General features: G+C 42.9%; 1 protein-coding gene across 4 annotated transcripts in view; it reads right to left on the minus strand.

Annotated features, from left to right (window-relative positions):
* The window catches only part of LOC138808473 (BICD family-like cargo adapter 1), a 77,835-nt gene extending 68,648 nt beyond the window's left edge, over window positions 1–9,187 (minus strand). For 2 of the 4 annotated variants that reach the window (XR_011366467.1, XM_069994745.1), the window contains exons 1-2: window positions 8,759–9,136; window positions 3,026–3,241 (exon numbers count right to left, since the gene is read on the minus strand). Coding sequence is in view for 3 of the 4 variants with exons in the window: in XM_069994745.1 (XP_069850846.1) it covers window positions 3,026–3,241; window positions 8,759–9,118 (576 nt within the window). In the remaining variant the exon portion in view is untranslated. Of the gene's footprint in view, window positions 1–3,025; window positions 3,242–8,758 lie in introns of all 4 variants that reach the window. The other 2 variants (XM_069994744.1, XM_069994743.1) reach the window with 1 other exon arrangement.
* Between the last annotated feature and the right edge of the window lie 11,838 nt (window positions 9,188–21,025).

Raw genomic sequence — 21,025 nt, forward strand, 5'->3', positions numbered from 1 at the left:
CAGTTGAGCCACAGTTCTGCTTCTAGATCCTGGTGTTAACTGGAGATGAGTCCTGTCCTATCTCAGCCTCCTGAATAACTAGGATTACAGATACGGGCCACCAGCTGTTGTTTTGTTTTGTTTTCTTTTGTCGGTCCTGGGGCCTGAACGCTGGGCCTGGGCACTGTCCCTCAGCAATTCAGCTCAAGGCTAGCGCTCTACCACTTCAGCCACAGTGCCACTTCCAGCTTTTTCAGCTTATGTGGTGTTGAGGAATCAAACCCAGGGCCTCATGCATGCAAGGCAAGCACTCTACCACTGAGCCACCTTCCCAGCCCCGCTGTTGTTGTTTTTAAAGAACCATTCTGGAAGCCATGGCAGCCAAAGGAAACAAATGTAAAAATACTTTGGACAAAAATATTATTGTAATATTATACTCTGATTTAGATATTATATATATGCTCATAAAAACACTGCAAAACAAACAACAATAACAAAAAAAAAGCACAACATGGCCTTATACTACCTTTGTTGGCTGCTATCTTGTCTAGGAGAATCTTAATTCACTTCAAAGTACTTAACTTCTCTAGTTCCTGAATACCCAGTTAATAAAATGATAATAAAATGCAATCTAAACTTGCTGCTAATGGAAACCCCAGGGACACGTCCTGCTTAAGAAGAGAAAGGGGAAAAAAAAGCCGCAAAACCACCAAAGGCCTATATTCAAATCCAAAGAGGGTAACAAGAATCTAGATCTAGTGGAAATGCTATCTTCCTACATTCTTTTTGGAGCAGCTTATCAGGAATTTCTATAGTGAAATCAGGCAATAGGACAATTATAAAGACATTGCTTAAATAAAACAACGCCAAAATAAGCACTTACCCTCATGTGCTGCTCACTGTAAACAATTAGCCCATGTTTACTTCTACAGCACTTGTATGTGGCACTAATTTTTACCTCCATTTTAAAGGTAAGGAAACTGAGGTATGAGAAAAGTCACCCAGTTAATGAGAAACAATCAGTTCTACGCTCTGCAGTTACATATGAGCATTTGTTTCCTCCCTTCATCTATTTTGGTCACCTACCTTTCACTAGTTCAGAAAGTACTAGGGTGGAGTCTGACTTTGCAACATGAACTTGGTCCCAAGAAAGCTTAATATCCCTTTGATTATTCTGATTTATTGTATTCGTTCTGTAAGTCTTCATAAGAAAACACTTGCTAGGAGCTGCATTTGAACAAATAAATCAATCTGGCCAGGCCCTGGTTAACATGAAAAATGAACAAAGAGACTCAAAAACCCATAAAATTTTTTACAAGAATAATGATTCCCTTCCCAAACTGTGGAAAAAGGTTTTAGAATTGACTCAGAAGTGTTGGGAGAGAGCCAGCCCTGTGCACTGACTTCTGGGATTGTCTAGGTCTTGCTTCCCAGGCAAGCAAACGGTGACTGGTTTCTCCAGAAGGGAAACCTGCATGAAAGACTTTTTAGCTCTACCTACCACTGATTCCTCACCTTTCACATGCACTCATATTTTCCTGTAATTCGCTAGTCTCCAAGTCATTCCGTTCTCTCTCTCTCTCTCTCTCTCTCTCTCTCTCTCTCTTTCTCTCTCTCTTCCTTCTCCCTTCTCCACTGATAGCATTTCCCTCACAATTCCTTGTGAGGCAGAAAGATTTTCAACTGTTTCAGAAGACCAGAGGAAAACACATATGATACAGTGAGTGAAAAAACTTCTTCAGAGCGTCACCCACTAAACCAAGGTAAGATTCAGAAATTAACCTCACTCTGCCCTACCTAAGCCTTAGAAATGTGGTAAGGGTTCTTTTTTCTCTGCTAACTGAACTTATTAGTTTCATTATCAACATGAAGGAAGGACTGAAGTACAGTAATACAACTGCCTTTTTTTTTTTGAGGCAGGGCTCACTATATAACCTATGTTGTCTTCAAACTCACAATCCTCCTCTATTTTAACCTCCCAATATTACAATTATAGGTGTACACCACCACACTTGGCATAAATCTAGGTCTTAATTTTCAAAAGTAGGTAGATTTATAGACCAAGGCATTAGTAACACTGCTGGATTTCTCTCCCCACCCCACCCCTGCCTCCATTAGTCATGGGGCCTGAACTCTGGGCCTGGGTGCTGTCCCTCAGCTCTTCAGCTCAAGGATAGCGCTCTTACCACTTGAGCCACAGTGCCACCTCCAACTTTTTCTGCTTATATGGTTCTGAGGAATCAAAACCCAGGGCCTCATGCATTCAAGGCAATCACTCTATCACTGAGCCATCTTCCCAGCCCCTCCTGGATATTTTTTAAAGGTATGTTCTATATTTGAATTAAATGTCTACCCATTCAGCCCTCAAACTCTAAAAATTTTAAATACAGATGTGATTTTTATCTCCTTCCATTAACCACATTGGCAAATACAGCACCAATGCAAGTCATTGGCTGTACTAAAGCTCTCTAAATTTTTCAGTTTAAAAACTGTATCTAAGCCAGATGCTGGTGGCTCACGTCGTAATCCTAGCTACTCAGGAGGCTGAGATCTGAGGATTGAGGTTCAAAGCCAGCCCGAGCAGGAAAGTCTGTGAGACTCTTATCTCCAATAAACCACTAGAAAACCAGAAGTGGCACTGTGGCTCAGTAGTAGTGTGCTCACCTTGAGCTGACTATATCTAAAAACACAAAAGGACAGCACCTTTTAATATTTGGACTGAGTTAATATAATTTTACCAGTAATGATAGAATTTTCTAGGCTTAGGAACCATAGGCTTTTAAAGCTAAAAGAAAAATTAGACATCATTAGGCACAGCTCCTTTATTTTAGAAATGAGGAAGAATCCCTAGTTATGAGTGTGTCAAAGATGCCTTTGAGCTCCTGACATCTAGAATTTCTTGCAGATAATGACTTGACCTCCAAACCAAAGGAAACAAAAGCCAGATTTGATGGTGGTTTTTTTTTTAACCATATATACTCCTGTTATCATACAGAAGCTCAATTTCAACATTTAATATTTTACATCATCAATTCTTATGACTCACCCGGCTGAGTTGATCCAATAACCTTTGGTTCTGTTCTGACAGTTCCTGGACAGCTCGTGTTTTCTCTCGATCTGCTTCCCGCAGATGGACTTGCTGCCTCTCCAACTCCCCCTGTAGCTGCTTCACATCACTCTCCAGCTCTGACACTCGCCCTTCCCACTCTCCTTCTCTGTTCTCAAATCGTCTTCTCAGTTCGTGTTTCTCTTGTTCTAAATGCTGGGTAAAACGTGAAGAAGGTTGAGAAACTGTTAAAATATTCCACAGCCTTTCGTGTTTTTCTCTATTCACACTCCTTTAACTTTCCCTGTTCCCAGATAGTGAGCAAAATAAAACAACCTGCCACATAGGAAAAGTTGTCCAATTCACAGCTACAAAAATATTCTTCTTCCAGAGCAACAAAAGGAATTGGTTTCGCAAAGAAAACATCATTCCTGTTGGAAACAACGTTATGTTTATTCTCTCTGGGTAGGAGGTTCTAGACTTGGGAATTCACTTGAAATTTAGCAAGTCATGTAACTTACTGGTAAATTATACAGTTAAACATCTATAAGTGAGTACTAGAATCAAAATACACATTACTTTTTTTTTCAGCCATGAGGCTAAAAATCAGGGCTTGGGCACTGTTTTTGAGCTTCTTTTGCTCAAGGCTAGCACTCTACCTTGTGAGCCACTGTGCCACAACTGCCTTTTCTGTTTATGTGGTATGGAGGAATTGAACACAGGGCTTCATGCATGCTAGGCAAGCACTCTACCACTAAGCCACACTCCCAGCCCACATATTACTTTCTAAAGGTGGTTCCTTTTGGAACCGTCTACTATGCATGGTGTAAAATCAGACTTACAACCATAGATCTTCAGAGATGGAAGGAAAAATCTCCCCTGGAGATCATTTAACCATCTCTTTTACAAGTGAGGAAACAGAAGCAGTTAAGTGACTGGTTCAATGTCAATTAAGTGGCAAAGCTGGGATTTGTGTCTTAAGTCAATTGACAGTTTAGTGCTCTAAATCACAGCTTAATAAATGTTTGTCCTGGGTTACAACACTGTATTTCAAAATGATTAAGGTAAGTTCAGGTACAAGCTCACTTGTAACCGCTGTCTATTTATTTCCAGCCCATTCATCCATTCTTGTGTGCTTACCAGGGCACAGGCACTTTTCTGGGGACATAGTGATGAACAAAATAGACATGGCTATTGCTTTATGGGATTCCAGTCTAGTCGGTGGGAAGTAATGTTACAAATAATAAAGTATGTGTGAGAAATGCAACTAGTACAAATGCTTTGAGAGAGGCACTTCTCACCAGCATGAGAATATTTTGTCCAATGTTTCCCTGGTATTGTTGAACTTCCAAAAATGAGAACGCTGTAAGAGTCACTGTAGAAACTTCATAAAGATAGAATCCAGAAACAAGTGCTAATTGCAATCCTAAAAGTGTTATCCTTGGTTTTATTGAATTTTTCCAAAATGAACGGCTGAGCAGAAGGCAACAGCAAGAACTCAGCAATCACAGCGTTAGTGAGAGGCCAGATAAATTAGGCTTGTGTTCTAAAAAGAACAGAGAGACTTAAAAGCACTCAGCAAACAGCTGCCCACGAACAGCACAACCAAGCAGCTAAAACAATCCAATCCACATGGGGGAGGGGCTGAAGGCAGGTGGTACTGATTGGTAACCTAATCTGCCCCCTCTTTTTTTTTTTTAAATCTTGGCAGATTATGGGTCTTGAACTCAGGGCTGTGAGCTGTGGCTGGAGCTCTACCAATTGGGTCATGCCTCCAATCCTGCTTTTTTGCTGGTTATTTTGGAGATGAAGTCTCTCCAGAACTTTCTGGCCTTGAACTCAGTTCTCTTGATCTCAGCCTTCTGAGTAGCTAGGATTACAGGTGTGAGCCTCTACCTACCTGGTAGCCTTTTTATTTCTTTAGCAGGAGACAAACTTTCTATTGCAGGATTCCCTACTCTTTGCCAGAATCAAGACTTAGTTATTAATGAACAGATATAATTTAGCCTTTTGTACATAATTTAGCCTCTTACCTACTATAAGAAAGGTTTCTCCTAGAATTACATTTTCACTTAGGTGTTAAATTCAAAGGAAACTCTAGATAGAATGTCTGGAAGTGAGAGGTGAGGTTCTACCTATGTTCTTATTTTCCAGGGTTCTTTGGTATTTTTAGTCAGCATAAAATTTGTCAAGATTATCAAAATAAGGAAAATATAAAAAACGATCATAGCTAGGTGGTACTTAAGGACATATAAAAATGAAATTTGCATGTTTAAAAATAAAACAACTAAACTAGTTTAAATTGTTATTCTTAGAAAAGGGGGAGGAAAGCTGGGTGCCAGCGGCTCATGCCTGTAATCCTAGCTACTCAGGAGGCTGAGATCTGAGTATCATGGTTCAAAGCCAGCCTGGGCAGAAAAGTCCGTGAGACTCTGATCTCTAAACCACTAGAAAACCGGAAGTGGTGCTATGGCTCAAGTGGTACAGTGCTTGCCTTGAGCTGAAGAGTGCAGGGACAGCGCCCAGGCTCAGAGTTCAAGCCCTATGACTACAAAAAAAAAAAAAAAAAGAAAGAAAGAAAAAGAAAGGGGGGAGGAAGAAGGCAGAGTGGTGAAGGGGGTGATTGGGATACAATGTATATATATGTGGAAATCTCACTATAAAACTCCCTCTTGTAGATAAACATATGCTAATAAAAAGGGAATAAAAACACCCAAAGGTAATGTGAGAAAAAGGAATTAGATAAGGGCTAAGGAGATCTGAATGCATTAACTTGGTGATGTATCTGTACTGCTTCATTAATTATGGCAAATGTACTACACTAATATATTAATAAGAGAAAACTGAAGGTGAGGTATATAGAACCACACGAAAATCTGATTTAGTGAATAATATAGTCTAGACAACACAAGGTTGAAAAAAATGGCCAAATCATTCAAGATTTTTAAAATTTGAATTTTCGTTTTAATCCTGAGATGTTTAACTACAAACTTTCAACTAGTAGAGATCTTAAATACTATGGCCTTAATGAAAAAGTAGTGCAGGATTAAGTACTTCATGTTTGAAAGAAAAAAAGATCTTAGGTTTGGTGCACAGAACTGAACAAATATTCAATATAAACTCATAAGAAGGTATATGAGAGATCCTGAAAATGGCTTACTGGACCTTAAGTTAGAAAGGTGTGGATTTTAAAATAGAAAGGAACAATGAAGCCATTATTCTTTGAGACTACTTATATTATTCTTTCTTTTCTTTTAAGACAAGAATTCCATTATATTGCCAGACTAGCCTCAAACTCAGCCTCCTCCTGCCTCAGCCTCCTGAATGACTAAGATTATGAAGCTACCATGCCCAGGTACCACTCCTACCAATTTGTGAGAAAATATGTTTGACCGCAATGTCTGACAATTTCTGAAAAATAACAAATCCTCTTTAAAGGGTTGTTTACCCCCAAACATTTAATTGAAAATAGAGCAGCTGTGTTAAACTTTAGGAAGCATTTTGTGTATCAGACATGCTAAAATTTAGGTTGCTCAAAAAATATACTGAAGGGAAAACTCATTTGTAAGTATCAAATAGTACTAGTGAAAATCAGGTTACTCTCACATCAACACTAAAAATTCACAATTAAAGCTGGGAGTAAGTAGTGCAGTGCTTGCACTGCACCCTGCATTTGATCTCTAGCACAGTTGAGAAAACAAAACAAAACAAAACAACCGGGGGGGGGGGAGTCCACCAACAAAGCAGCTAATGGCAATATCCTATAAGCTATTTTTAAATGTACACTAAAAAAATAGTAAGAGCTGGGTGCCATGGTGCATGCTGTAGTCCCACCTAATCAGGAGACTAAGGCAAGAGATCATTTGAGTCCAGGAGTTCAAGGTCAACATTGACAACACAGCAGGACTCCATCTCCTCTTTAAAAACACACACACTTAGACAAACATCTTATAGTTTTCAAATACATCTAGAAGAACTAGATAGCATAAACTGTTAGTTTAAATTTAGTTTTTAAAAATGTTTTATATGTAACATCTAATTTGCCACATATATATTAACAATATTGTTAGCCATTCTCAAGAATTTAAAAATAAATCTTTATTATGAGAGTTTATGGGCTGATCAGAAAAGGAATAGAAGATCTTCAATATTTATTGACCATCAAGTCAATTACAAAGTACCAAAGGTAATTTATGCTTTCACAATAAATTTTTTTTTTTGCAGTAGAATTTTGAAAGCTTTTTCCTTTGTTGAAGAAACTATAAAGGCAGCACATGGAGACCAGGATGTGTGTAACTTCACACTGAGGGTTACTATGAAATCTATCACTAATCAAACTGATACAATGTTCCTTTTAAGTTTGTTGTCTCTTCAATCAAGTCTCTCACTGAAGGAATTTCAAATCACAAGTAAAAATCTCTACCATAGTACTTCTTTACAGAGTCCTGTAATTGAATCTCTTTAGAAAAAAAAACCCTTTTATGGACCTCTATTTCAAGTGGAAATTAAACAATTCAATGCATTCGGTTACTTTTTGGCAGTCTGCACACAAGTTTCACAGACAACTTCTCAGAGACATATCTCAGGAGTTCATCCATTGGCAGAACTATTTAATAGGCCAACTGAACTATAGAACACTGGTTGGTTTCTTTCCCCTTCCCCTCCATTACACTTTCGACATATTGCTGACTTACAGATACAGTTAAATCTTATTGCAAAAATGTTTCTGAAACCACATTCTATCTGTTCAACACTAGGGTCAATTTAGGACCTTATTTAGGTCTGTATTCTTTACTTGTAACTAAGACTATAAGATCTGGTCACAGCCAAACTGAGTAAAAATAACGTCTCCACAGCCATAAATGAACCACTCTCCCCTTTTTTCTTTCTCTCTTTTTTTTTGCATTAAAAAAAGAGAGAAAAATGTATTCAAGGCCCTTGTCTAGGTAAAAGCAAGAAAGACATAGCTCTGGTAGAAATACTAGCGATTACTTTAAATGGTCTATTTATAACAATGGTTGGAAATAATAAGGTTTCATATCCAACTGTATGAGCCCGAGAGCCAGAACCCAGAAAAAAAAAAAGTAATACTTAAATACATGTAACTACCGAGGCCCAAATTAAATCCACTACTAGTGGTCACATGTTGAGCCTCGCCTGATTTCTGCAATAGAACCACATTCCCTAATCCCTGAGTATTTGCAGGCTATATAAAGCTCCTTTTTAGGGGCACTTGTTCCCACAACTCTGAGCTGCCAGGGAGTTAAGACAAGGGCATCTAGAGGCCTTAAAGCCCTAACTGCAAAGCTTGAAGGCTAACACCCTGATTAGAGATTAACTACTTCCCTGAAAACCTGGAGCCTAATTTAAATGCTTCCCGACTTTCTCATTTCTGTGTGTGCAGACATCGGCTGGGTGCTGTATAAATTAGTCATACTGTAAGCTCTATTTTAAATGCTGTGTACAGTACATATATAGAACGGCCCTCAGCAGTGGGAGCCGTGCACGGACCCATAGCGATGAGCAGGGTGGGAAAGTCAGGTGGGTTCAATGACTGCCCTGATCTGATGATTACAAACACTCCATCCTACTCCCGTTTCCCTGATGATTTTCTTCGAGGCAGGGCGAGCACGGACATGGGGGAGGGTGACGGCTCCCCAAACTGCCCGGTGATGGAGGCTACCTGGGCTGCCCCAGCTGCCCACCCATCCTGAGAAGGGAGAGGTCCCTCACCTCCAGCTTGTCGGTCAGCTCCTTGTGCATCTGTTCGTACTGCCGGCTCATGTCCTGATTCCTCTCCAGCAGTGCCTTGCCCAGCCGGGCCGCCAACACCAGATCCTTCTCCTTCTGCCGGATCACCGACAGCAGCTCGGGGTCCTGGGTAGGCAGTGGTTGCGGTCCGGCTGCCTCGGCCGGAGGCCCCAGCTCGGCCTGAGAATGTTCCCCGAGATCAGACGGCCGTTCCCCGGCCGCCAGCAGCGCCAGCTCCTCCTCTAACGCCAGTTCCAGCTCCCCGGGGCAGGAGACGAGGGCGGCGGCGGTAGCGATGACGGGATTCCGGACTGCGTCCCCGGCCGCGGCGGGCAGCTCCATGCAGCAGGCGCTGTCCGGCTCGGCAGGTGCTGAAGCGCGGCCGGCCAAGCCCAAGCAGAAGGTGGACATGGCCCGCACGCGCGGAGCCCGCAGCGGTGCGGCCCGGCCGGCGCGCGCCAGGCTGCAGCGGGGGAGGGGCCGCGCCGCGCCGCGCCGCCCCGCCGCCCCGCGCCTCGCCCGGCGCCGCGGCACGCGCCCCCCGGGTCCCCGCGAGCCCTGGGCGCGGCCCGCGCCGGCCCGCCCCGCCCCGCCGCCCCCCCCCTCCGCGCCGGCGGCACGCGCCCCCGCCCCCGGGGCTCAGCTGCTCGCGCGCGTCGGGGGAGGCGGAGGAGGAAGAGGGAGAAAAAAGGGAGGGGTGGGAGCGAAAGGGAAGGCCGAGGAAGTGAAGGCGAGGGGGCGCGAAGCGAGAGCGGAGGGTGCGAGGAGGAAAGCCGCCGCCGCCGGGTGTTCAGCCGCCCTGTTGCTGCTGCCTCGGTCGCTGCTGCTGCCGCCGCCGAGCCGGCAGCGCTTTACGGAGCGGGCTGCGCTCCTCGGTCGCGGCGATGCTCGCGGGGACTGTCGCTGCTGCTGCCGGCGGCCGCGCTCTGCAGCCGCGCTCCATGTCCCTCCACTCGGCAGCAGCCCCGGCAGCAGCGGCGACGGCGGCGGCTGCTGCTGCTGCGGCTGCTGCTGCTGCAGGGGCCGAGGCGGCGGCTCCACATCGCGCGCCGCACAGCAGCCCGGGAGCCCCTTCCGGCCTTTCCCCGGCTCCTCTCACATACACACCACACACACAAACACACATACACACACGCACGCACGCACACACCGGCCCGGCCGCACCCCGCCCCGGCCTTCCGGCCGCGCCCCTAGCCGGCGCTTGACGCGCGCGGCACCTGTTCTCGGCGCCCGCGCGGGATTCGCTGGCGTGCGTGTCTCCTCAGCGGCGTACATACAGGTGGCGCCCGCCGCCTTTAACCCCTACGTTGCCTCACGCCGCTGGGGTTGCGGGGGGGGGGGGGGGAGGGCAGTAGGAAGACGGCTGCGCGCGCCACCCGCGGAGATACCCGGAGCATCCCGATAGGTCACGCCCCCCCCCACCGTGTTTGCCACGCCCCCTTCGCCTCCAGTCTTTTCGCTGAGTGGCTCCGCCCTCCTGGCTCCAGTGTGGCCCCGCCTACAACACGCCTCACCTCCGGGCGTGGCCCCGCCCCTAGTTTCTCACTCACACCTCGGCGAAGCACGGCTCCGCCCCTAGCCTCGTTTTCACCTCGGGGCGTGGCCCCGCCCCCAGCCTCTTTCTCACTTCTTCGCGGGGGCTAGGCTGAGTCCCTTCCGGGCTGTCACGTCGCGGTCTCTTGGTTCATCTGTGGGCCGAGGGAATTGAGGACATTCCTGTAAGACAGGTAGCCGCGTCTCCCGAGACTCGCAGTCGTGGATTTTAAGTCTGACTTACCCCCCACCCTCCGTGAGAGCTCAGTAGTCAGGAGGGGGAGCCCTTAGAGAGCCGGAGGAGGAGAGATGACTTTGGAACCCGGCATCTTAATGATGATGACTCAGGGATATGGAAGGACGAGAAAGAAAGGGTTTACTGTGCAGAAATAACAGGCCGGACAGAAAGTGCTCCTCCTGACGATGACCACGGCTTGTGACACTTCCAGTGTGTAAGGCTTTCCGTGCACTGTCTTGGTCTTCACCAGGGCCTTACAAATACTCTTCCCACATTGCACGCCTGAGATTCAGGTCCAGTCAACCGTAAACCATTATTCTTTGATTTCGTCTTTGAAGAAGCTAAGTGGTCATTTATGACCTAGGTAGATACACAGGAGGTTTCTCAGGCCTGTAATCCTAACTACTCCTGAGGCTGACACCGGAGGATCTAAGTTCAGAGCCAGCCCTGGGAGGAAAGTCTGTGAGACTCCTTATCTCCAATAACCATCAAAAAGCTGGAGGGCTGGGAAGGTGGCTCAGTGGCCTTGCATGCCTGAGGCCCTGGGTTCGATTCCTCAGCACCACATAAGCAAAAAGAAAAAAGAGCTGAGGGACAGCGCCCAGGCCCAGTTCAGGCCCCACGACCAGACCCCCACACACAAAAAAAGCTGGAAATGGAGCTATGGTTCAGGTGGTAGAGAACCAGCCTTTAGTGATAAAGCTAAGGGATAGTGCCTAGGTCCTGAGTTCTAGCTCCAGTACTAACATACCCACATCCACAAAGAGAACCAAGGAGTCTACTTAAAAAGTGGCTCCCAGTCAGTTATTTTTCCAGTCCTGGGGCATGAACTTAGGGTCTGGGCACTGTCCCTGAGCTTCTTTTGCTAGCACTCTACCACTAGAGTGCCACGTCCGGCTTTTTCTGTTTATGTGGACTGAGGAATCGAACCCAAGGCTTTATGCATGCTAGGCAAGCACTCTACCACTAAGCCACATTCCTAGCCCTCAGTTCTTATTCTGATCTCATTAGTGATCTTTTTGTCTTGTGGGCATTTTGTTGTTGTTTTTGTTGCTTTTCCAGAAGTAATTCCCACCAGGAACCATAATTGTTTTATTTACCTCTTGGATGCCAACTCATTTTTGAGTTAGGTCATACTTTGATTCTTTTCATTCCCAGTGAAGTGGAAATCTCAAGGCATCAAGGAGACTAAGGTGTTTCTCCTAGTTTTTTATTTCATAATCAAAGTATTTATTATGTCTAAATAGTACTCTGATTTTGCAGTCTACCCTCAGATAAGAGGGCAAGAATCCAAAAAGTCCTGAACCTCAGAGCTGTCTTTGGAAATGAGAGAGACAACTGAGGCGTTCCCACGTCAACTTTAGAGCTGAATGTCTGCACTTGCTCATGGTACCATGCAAGCAATGGATTGTTATAACACTTTTTTTTCTTTTTTAAAAGGACTCTTGATCAGAAATTGTGAGCCCTGTTAATATCAAGTTGCAACTCCTTTTTGCCTTGTTTGAATCACAAAGGCCCAATCTCTCCCTAATCTATATGGAGACTCACATAAAGAGAATAAACAGGATTCCTAAGCAAAAATGACTTCAGCTATTAGGTTTTTCTCAATGCAGACATCACCCTGACAAAAAAGAAAAGAAAAAAAAAAAAAAAGACTGGCTTGATGCCTTTGGAGGAGGGGTCCTGATCTGTTAAGACTTAGCTGTTAACTGTAACAATGCACTCTTTGGGTGCTGGCTGTAGCTCTTGAATTTCTAACCTAACAATGTTCCACCTCCTGCCCTAACTAGAAAATGATCTCTTATTTCTATATTTGTCCATAAACATTATACCCTGCAAATGGCCAAATGAAACCAGCCCAATCGAACCACTTCACATTCTAGAAAATTATGGAAGCCACATACTAGTAGTGCATGCCTCTAATCTTAGCTACTTAGGAGGCTGAGATTTGAAGATTGTGGTTCAAACTCAGGCTGGGCAGGAAAGTCTGTGAGTCTCTTATCTCCAATAACAACAACAACAACAACAGAAAAGGCTGGAACTGGAGCTGTGGCTCATGTGATAAAGTGCTAGTCTTGAGCACAAAAGTTCAGGGATAGTGCCCAGGTTCTGAATTCAAGCCCCAGTACTAATATAAAAAAAAGTATTGATGTCACCAAAAACTTTTAGTTTGTAGCTATAAGTATTGATATTTACCATATGGAGAAGAATTTAAATTATTTATTTAAAATACTTATAATAAACTGATGCTGTATCAAACTATGTTTTATAAAGAATAGTTATATATTCATAAACTTTTAAAAATTTTATGAGAATCACATCCTATATCTGCTTCTTCACTTAATGTAGTACTTTTGTTTTGTTTTATTTTTCCATCCTGAGGCTTGAACTCAGGGCCTGGGTACTGTCCCTGACCCTCTGTGCTCAAAGCTAGCACTCTACCACTTGAGCCACCGTACCACTTCTGGCTTTTTTCTGATTATATGGTACTAGGAATCAAACCCAGGTCTTCATGCATGCAAGGCACTCTACCACTAAGCCATATTCCCAGCCAGTATTTTATTTTTTTAAATATGTAAATAAAATCTGTTCTCATAATCCATTCAGGTCACGGTAGATGTTTTTCTTTGATATTAAGCCAACACTTGACAAGTGATACTTTCTGAAAGTTAGTTGTAGTATAGACTCTAAAATCATCTCAAGGAAATCCACTGAGCAAGCTGTCTTTTGAATGGATCTTTTACCTATGTATGATTAATTTTGCAATGGCATGCATTTGAAAAATATCAAATTATTGATTTATTCAAATCTTCCAAATCTTGTCACATTCCATTTTGTACAATATTAATCCCATCATAAAAGGCTCTAGGTATGGAAAAGCAATTAGCTCACTAAGGTTGATATATGAGTTTTTGAAAATTCTTTTTTTTTCTTATGTTTTTTTTTTTTTTTTTTCCGGTCGTGGGGCTTGAACTCTGGGCTGGCTTTGAACTGTGGTCCTCAGATCTCAGCCTCCTGAGTAACTAGGATTATAGGTGTGAGCCACTGGTGCCCAGCTTCTAAATGCTTTCACTAAACCCTTAGTATATTTATCGTTGGTAACAGACATTTTCAATTGTTTTCCTTGATGGTCTTACTTTATTAATTCTTGAGAAAATGTTTGACAATGACCCAAATTTAAATACCAGCTTGCCATTTATTCATTCAGGCAAAAAATAACGTTCTATAAAAAATGTGGATGGTTTAGTTCCCAACTCCAATAGTGGTGCAAGTACCTTACCTGAATACAGCCATTGTACCCAGGCATGCAACAGAAGTGCTTTATGGGTAATTACCATTTCACTAGCTAGAATATTTTTAAAATTGTGTATTCTAAGAGTCACAGTTTTACAAAAGTACTCTTTTACCAGAGAATTCTTTTTTTTTTCTTTTTTTTTGGTCAAGGGGCTTGAACTCTGGGCCTGAGCATTTCAGCTCAAGGCAAGTGCTCTACCACTTGAGCCATGGCACCACTTCTGGTTTTCTGGTGGTTAATTGGATTGGAGAGAAGAGTCTCAGGAACTTTCCTGCTCAGGCTGGCTTTGAACTGTGATCTTTAGATCTCAGCCTCCTGAGTAGCTAGGATTACAGGCATGAGCTACCAGCACTCGGCTACCAGAGATATTTTTATGTGCTACTAGCTCACCCACCCTTTCTTCTTTCTTTCCCTCCTTCCTACCTTCTTTCCTTCCCTTCCCTTCCTTCTGTCTCTCCTTCCTTCCCTCCCTTTCCCTTCCCCTTTCTTTCCTTTGTTCTTCCTTCTTTCTTTCCTTTCTTTTTTCCTTCCTCCCTCCCTCCCTCCCTTCCCTTCTTCCTTCCTTCCTTCTTTCCTTCCTTCCTTCCTTCCTCTTTCTCTTTCTCTCTTTCCTTCTCTTCCTTTCTTTCCTTCTCTCTTTCCTTCTCTTTCTCTTTCTCTTCTTTCTTTTCCTTCCTTCCTTCCTTTCTTCCTCCCTCCTTCCTTCCCTCCCTCCCTCCCCCCTCTCTCTCTTTCTTTCTCCCCATGAGAATATGCAAGTGAAAAACATATTGTCTATACATCTTTGGATATGTGTCCTCCAAAGATCCATGTATTACACATAGACAATTAATGTCACTATAAAATTATTTATAATTTTGGGCTGGGAAGGTGGCTCAGTGGTAGAGCGTTTGCCTTGCATGCTTGAGGCCCTGGGTTCGATTCCTCAGCACCACATAAGCAGAAAAAAAAGCCGGAAGTGGCGCTGTGGCTCAAGTGGTAGAGCGCTAGCCTTGAGCTGAAGAGCTGAGGGACAGCGCCCAGGCCCAGAGTTCAGGCCCCACGAACAGACCCCCCAAAAATAATAATAAAAAATTATTTATAATTTTTTTGTTTTGTTTTTTGTCGGCTCTGGGGCCGGACACTGTCCTTCAGCTCTTCAGCTCAAGACTAGCACTCTACCACTTGAGCCACACTTCCATATGCAGCTTTTTGCTAGTTAATTGGAGATAAAGTCTCCTGAACTTATCTACCAGGCTGGTTTTTAAATGATCCTTGTATCCCAGCATCCTAAGTAGCTAGGATTATAGGCAGCACCCACCTCCTTTTTTTTTTTTTTTTTTTTTTGTCAGTAGTGGGGCTTGAACTCTGGGCCTGAGCACTGTCCCTCAGCTCTTCAGCTCAAGGCAAGCGCTCTACCACTTGAGCTACAGTGCCACTTCTGGTTTTTTAGTGGTTTATTGGAGATAAGAGTTTCAGGGACTTTCCTGCCTGGGCTTTGTTTTTTTTTTTTTTTTGGGGGGGGGGGTCCGGTCATGGGGCCAGAACTCTGGGCCTGGGCGCTGTCCCTCAGCTCTTTGGCTCAAGCGCTACTTCGGCTTTTTTCTTTTTGCTTATGTGGTGCTGAGGAATCGAACCCAGGACCTCATGCATGCAAGGCAAGTGCTCTACCACTGAGCCACCTTCCCAGCCCCTGGGCTGGCTTTGAACCTCGATCCTCAGATCTCAGCCTCCTGAGTAGCCAGGATTACAGGCGTGAGCCTCCAGTGCCCGGCCTCCTTTTGTTTTAAAGCTATTCTTTTTTTTTTTTTTTTGGTTCCGGTCGTGGGGCCTGAATTCTGGGCCTGGGCGCTGTCCCTCAGCTCTTCAGCTCAAGGCTAGCGCTCTACCACTTGAGCCACAGTGCTACTTCCGGCTTTTTTTCTTTTTGCTTATGTGGTGCTGAGGAATCGAACCCAGGGCCTCATGCATGCAAGGCAAGCACTCTACCACTGAGCCACCTTCCCAGCCCCCTCCTTTTGTTTTTAAGATAAGATTTTGTCAACTTCCTCAGGGCTGACCTCAGACTCATGATCCTTTTTCCTCAGTAGTATTACAGTAGGGCATCACTGTGCCTGGCTGATATTTTTTTATCCTTTATAAATTCTAAACATATTTGCATCACTGTTCATTTTGGTGCTGGATATTCTGTTGAATTTGAGTATGAGCCATCTTCACACACTGCATGGATTTTCACATAAGTACCATTATATCACTGAACATCAAAATATGAAAATTTTCTTCTTAGAAATCCTGGTATTTCCAAATGTGACAACACTTCTCCAAATTTTCCAAGTTGTTTATTTTTATTAGCTTTATGATCTGTGAAAATGGGAAAGTGTAAAAGACAAAACATCTTCCAGAAAAAATTGTTTTCAAAAAGTGAAGTGTTAAAGAAATTTGAAGAGTTGGCTGTGAGCCATTCTATGCTTGGCATTTTCATTCAGCAGTGATATTGTGTGTGTGTGTGTGTGTGTGTGTGTGTGTGTGTGTGTGTGTGTGTTGTATGTGTGTGCGCATCTGTGTGTGCATTTCCATATATCTATATATCCATATATCTATATATTTTATTTTATGAACTGTTTGTGAAAGTGTAGAAGTCTCGACAAATTCTAAAATGTTCTCCAAAGCTTCTTACAGGATTTTCAAAGATGAGTGGACTCAACAATTTGCAACATGTAGTAAATGTATATACCCTGATGATTCTCTAGTTGAGATTTAAAGGGATGTACCAGTATTGGTCTTCAGCAGACACCCTGCTTGGCCTGGGCTGAAACAGTTTTCTTCTGCTACCCAGAAGGGGAGTTGAAGCCTCATCTGTCCTTACTCTGAGACATATTTCATCCCTGACTGCTCCTCCTTCATCTTCTATTCCTTCCTACTTTTATCCCTGCCCAACTTTTCTCCTCCAGGGAAGAGCCCTGGTGTGGTTTAGATGGGTATCCCCCAAACACACCTGGCAGTCTCTAGCCCAGGGCATTGTTAGGAGGTGGTGATACTTTTAAGAGGTAGGCACCTGGTTCCAGTCCCTCCCCTGCATGATAAGAGTAGGTACAAACATAAATGCTGGATAAATAAATACCCAAAATAACTGAGCACAAAATGCTATAATCTTTGCTAGCCAATGTTTACATTTGTCATCTTTCCCCTTACCTAAATCTTTCCTTTTGAAAATAATAGGTTAAAAATTGTGTCAATAATATAGAGAATCAGGTATGAAAACAATCATGGTGGTGGTAGTGGTATGCAAATGGCTGATGTTAGGGTATGGTAAAATTATTGAGTGATAACCTTGGGTTCCTAGGTTAGATCTGACATTAACTATGTACGTTTGAGTATGATGTTGTGTGGTGAGACATTGGATTGCATGATCATCCCTTCATCATCTAAGCCAGTGGTTCTTAACTGTGGATGATTTTTGCATCTCTCTCTCTCTTACCCTGGGGATATCACACAATGTTTGGAGACACATTTTGGTTTTTACAACTATAAAGGAGGAGATGCTATTGATGTTTATGAGGCAGAGACCAGGGATTCTATTAAAATCCTACATTGCACAGGACAACCTCCCTCACAAGATTGGCCCCAAATGTCATTAGTGCTAAGGCTGATAAACCCTCATTTTAAAATGCCAGGCCTCTACAACTTGACTATAGTATGGTTTCTTCATTTGTTCATTCTTTGTTGTTACTTTCCTAAGCAAGACATTACAATTTGAATCCTAAATGTCTCCTAGAGGTCCAGATGTTAAAGGCCTGGTCCTTAGGGAGGTGTGATTGGGAGGTGGTGGCTCCTTTAAGAGGGAAGACCATGTGAGAGGTATTTAGGTGATTGGAGGCTTGCCCTCAGAAGGAATTGTGGGACCACAGCTCCTTCCTCTCTCCTTTTGTTTCTAGGCCACTAGAAATGATTTGAGCCATACTTTTCATTCTAGAACCAGGTGGAGCCTCTCCAGAGACCTGAAGCAAAAGGAGTTGCTTGAACATGGACTTGGACTCCAAAACTATAAGCCAAAACAAATATTTTCTTATTTAATGAATTAATTAATTAAATTTTTTGGTGCCTGTCCTTGGGCTTGAACTCAGAGCTTGGGCATAGTCCCTGAGCTTCTTTTTGCTCAAGGCTAGCGCTCTACCACTTCAGTCACAGCTCCACTTCCAGCATTCTTTTTTGTTTGCTTTTGGTAGTTTAGTAGAGATAAAAGTCTTACAGACTTTCCAGCCTGGGCTGGCTTTGAACTTTGATCTTCATGTCTCAGCTTCCTGAGTAGCTAAGATTACAGATGTGAACTGCCACTGGCACCTTTTCTCTTTTATAAGTTAACTTATCTCAGGCATTCCATTACAGTGATGGAAAGCTGACTAATCTGAGGGCTCTGTTCCAGAGAGCCTGGGGTACTTTCTGCTACTTTTAAGAGCTTCCTTCTGAAAAAAAAAAAAAAAAGTAAAACAGACCTTAATAGAGCCATGTCATCTGAGAAAACAAACAAAAACTCTCTGGCAGAGTATAGTAGTACATGTTTATAGTCCACCTACTTTGAAGGATGTATCAGGAGAATCCCCTGAGTCAGGGGCTTAAGGCCATATTGGTAATGTAGTAAGAAAAAAACAAAAAACCAAAACCAAAAGAAACAAATAAATCTCATTTGGACTGAATTGCTCCCCATATCGATCACATTCCTTCCCATTTTTCTCCTCCTCTTTCTAATGATTTGGCTGTCTCCATGCCCAAAAATTCATCAGAAAATGTCTGATTTATACTCAAGGTGGCTATTTTTGTTTGCTCCTGTGCCCACATCTAGAAAGATTTGTGGTTTAATTTTCTATGTGTTCACATATTCCTGCTTCTTTTCAGCAATCTTGGCCCTAAATGCATGGCTGATGCATTTTGCTACATATATCATTCATCTGCAGCTATTTTAAAAACATTTCCTAGTTTTATTTGATTTCAAGGATTTGCCAAACATTTGTTATATCTTGCTCTTTCTGCATCACATTCTGGCTTAATCTCTTGGCAAGCAAGTTATTTATATCTATTGATATTGCTCATACAAGCACTGCTTTTTAAGTGAATTTCCTCCCAATTTTTCTTTTTCAGTTTTGGAGTAAACTGATTGTAGAAATAACATAGCATCTAGTTGTCAGAATAACTAAAAAACCTTTTGCAATTAAATAGTGAAATGTCTTTAATCTGTTTTCTGTATTTGGGGTTGTAATTGTTACTACTCCCTCTCTTGTTCTTAATAAAAAGACTATTTTTTTTTTTTTTTTTTGTCGGTCATGGGGGCTGAACTTTGAACTTTTGTCCTGGGTGCTGTTCCTCAGCTCTTCATCTCAAGGCTAGTGCCCTACCACTTGAGCCACAGTGCCACTTCCGGCTTTTTTCTGCTTAGGTGGTGCTGAGGAATCGAACCCAGGGCCTCAAGCATGAGAGGTAATCACTCTACCACAGCTAGCTTCCCAGACCTGAGATTTTTTTTTTTAATGTCTTCCTATGACAAGAAAAAAAATCAATGTCATTTTTCATAGGGTCAAGATTTAATTTCATGTGTAAGAGAACATGTCTCTGTCTGTGGTACATGTATAAGTGTGGGATATATATTCCTATTTTAGTGTTCTGGGAAGATAGTTTGTATAAAGTACCAACAAATAATGGTAATTTATACTTGATAGTAACTAAGAGATATAAGCTTTTCTAGGTGATTAAAGTATCTTTATTGGCTGGAAGCTGGTGGCTCATGCCTGTAATCCTAGCTACTCAGGAGGCTGAGATCTGAGGATCATGATTCAAAGCCAGCCCAGGCAGGAAAGTCCTTGAGACTCTTATCTCCAATTAACTGTGATCCTCAGATCTCAACCTCCTGAATAGCTAGGATTACAGGCATGAACCACCTGCACCCAGCTGGATTAATTTTTGTGTGTGTATGTTTTTAAATTGTTATGATCAAAGTATTGTACAGAGGAGTTGCCATTTCATAATGCATTCATTACTTTTGACATAGAATGTTGTTTTATGCCTGGATGGACCTGGACTGTGATCCTCCTATTTGTGTGTTCCAGTATTACTGGATAACAGGTGTGGTAGGTATGTCACCACACTCAGCCAGCCATCTCCATAGCTGGAATGGCAGGCATGCCACTGTGTCCAGCCAGCCATTGGTTGAGATGAAGTCTTGCAAACTTTTTTTCTTTTTTCCGGGGGGGTTGGGGGGAGGAAGAGGGGACAGTGAGCTGGGCCAGCCTGGAACTATAATCCCTATAATCCCCAATCTCCATTTCCCCTGTAGCTAGGATTACAATCTTGACTCACTGCACCTGGTTTGATACATAATGAATGAATAATGCTATGAGTAAAGCAACACACTGCCAGCACATAGTCCTGTGCTCACTCAACAAAATGTTAAAACAAAATCAAAAGCAGCAAAACAACTTTGTTTCATGGTAAAATGTTCTGTATGGTCTGTATTAATGTCTTCATTTACCTAGAACGTTTATCACCCACAGATGATTGTGTTTTGCTACATATATCCATCATCTGAAGCTATTTTAAAACATTTCCTAGTTTTATTTCATTTCAAGAATTTGCCAAACACAGGCTCACTCGTAGAGTGCTTGCCTTGCATACATGAATGAGGCCCTGGGTTTGATTCCTCAGCACTACATAAGCAGAAAAAGCTGGAAGTGGGGCTGTGGCTCAAGTGGTAGAGTGCTTGCTAGTCTTGAGCTGAAGAGCTGAGGGACAGTGCTCAGGCCCAGAGGTCAGGCCCTACAACTGCCAAAAATAAATTACCAAACACATGTTATATTGTCCTCTTTCTTGTTATATGGAAGAAGCAAAGATATATATGATACCTGCCCTTAATAGTTTGTAACTTAATAAAGGTTAGACAACAGGAAAAAAAACTATAAGCAGTACTGGAATTATATTCAACAGTACATTAAATACCATATAAATTATGCAATGCATATTTTAGACCTCAGTCATGGGAGATGCTGCTAGATACAGTGGCATGAAACTAAAATTCCATGTGTTTTTGTTTTTTTCTTTTTGCGTGTGCGTTAATCCTGGGTGCTGTCCCTAAGCTTTCTTTTGCTCAGGGCTAGTGTGCTACTATTTAAGCCATGACTCCACTTCAATCTTTTTGGTGGTTTATTGAAGATAAGAG

The sequence above is a fragment of the Dipodomys merriami genome, unplaced genomic scaffold, assembly GCF_024711535.1.
Source record: "Dipodomys merriami isolate MVZ:Mamm:240054 unplaced genomic scaffold, mDipMer1.0.p SCAF_45, whole genome shotgun sequence".
Taxonomy (NCBI): Eukaryota; Metazoa; Chordata; class Mammalia; order Rodentia; family Heteromyidae; genus Dipodomys; species Dipodomys merriami.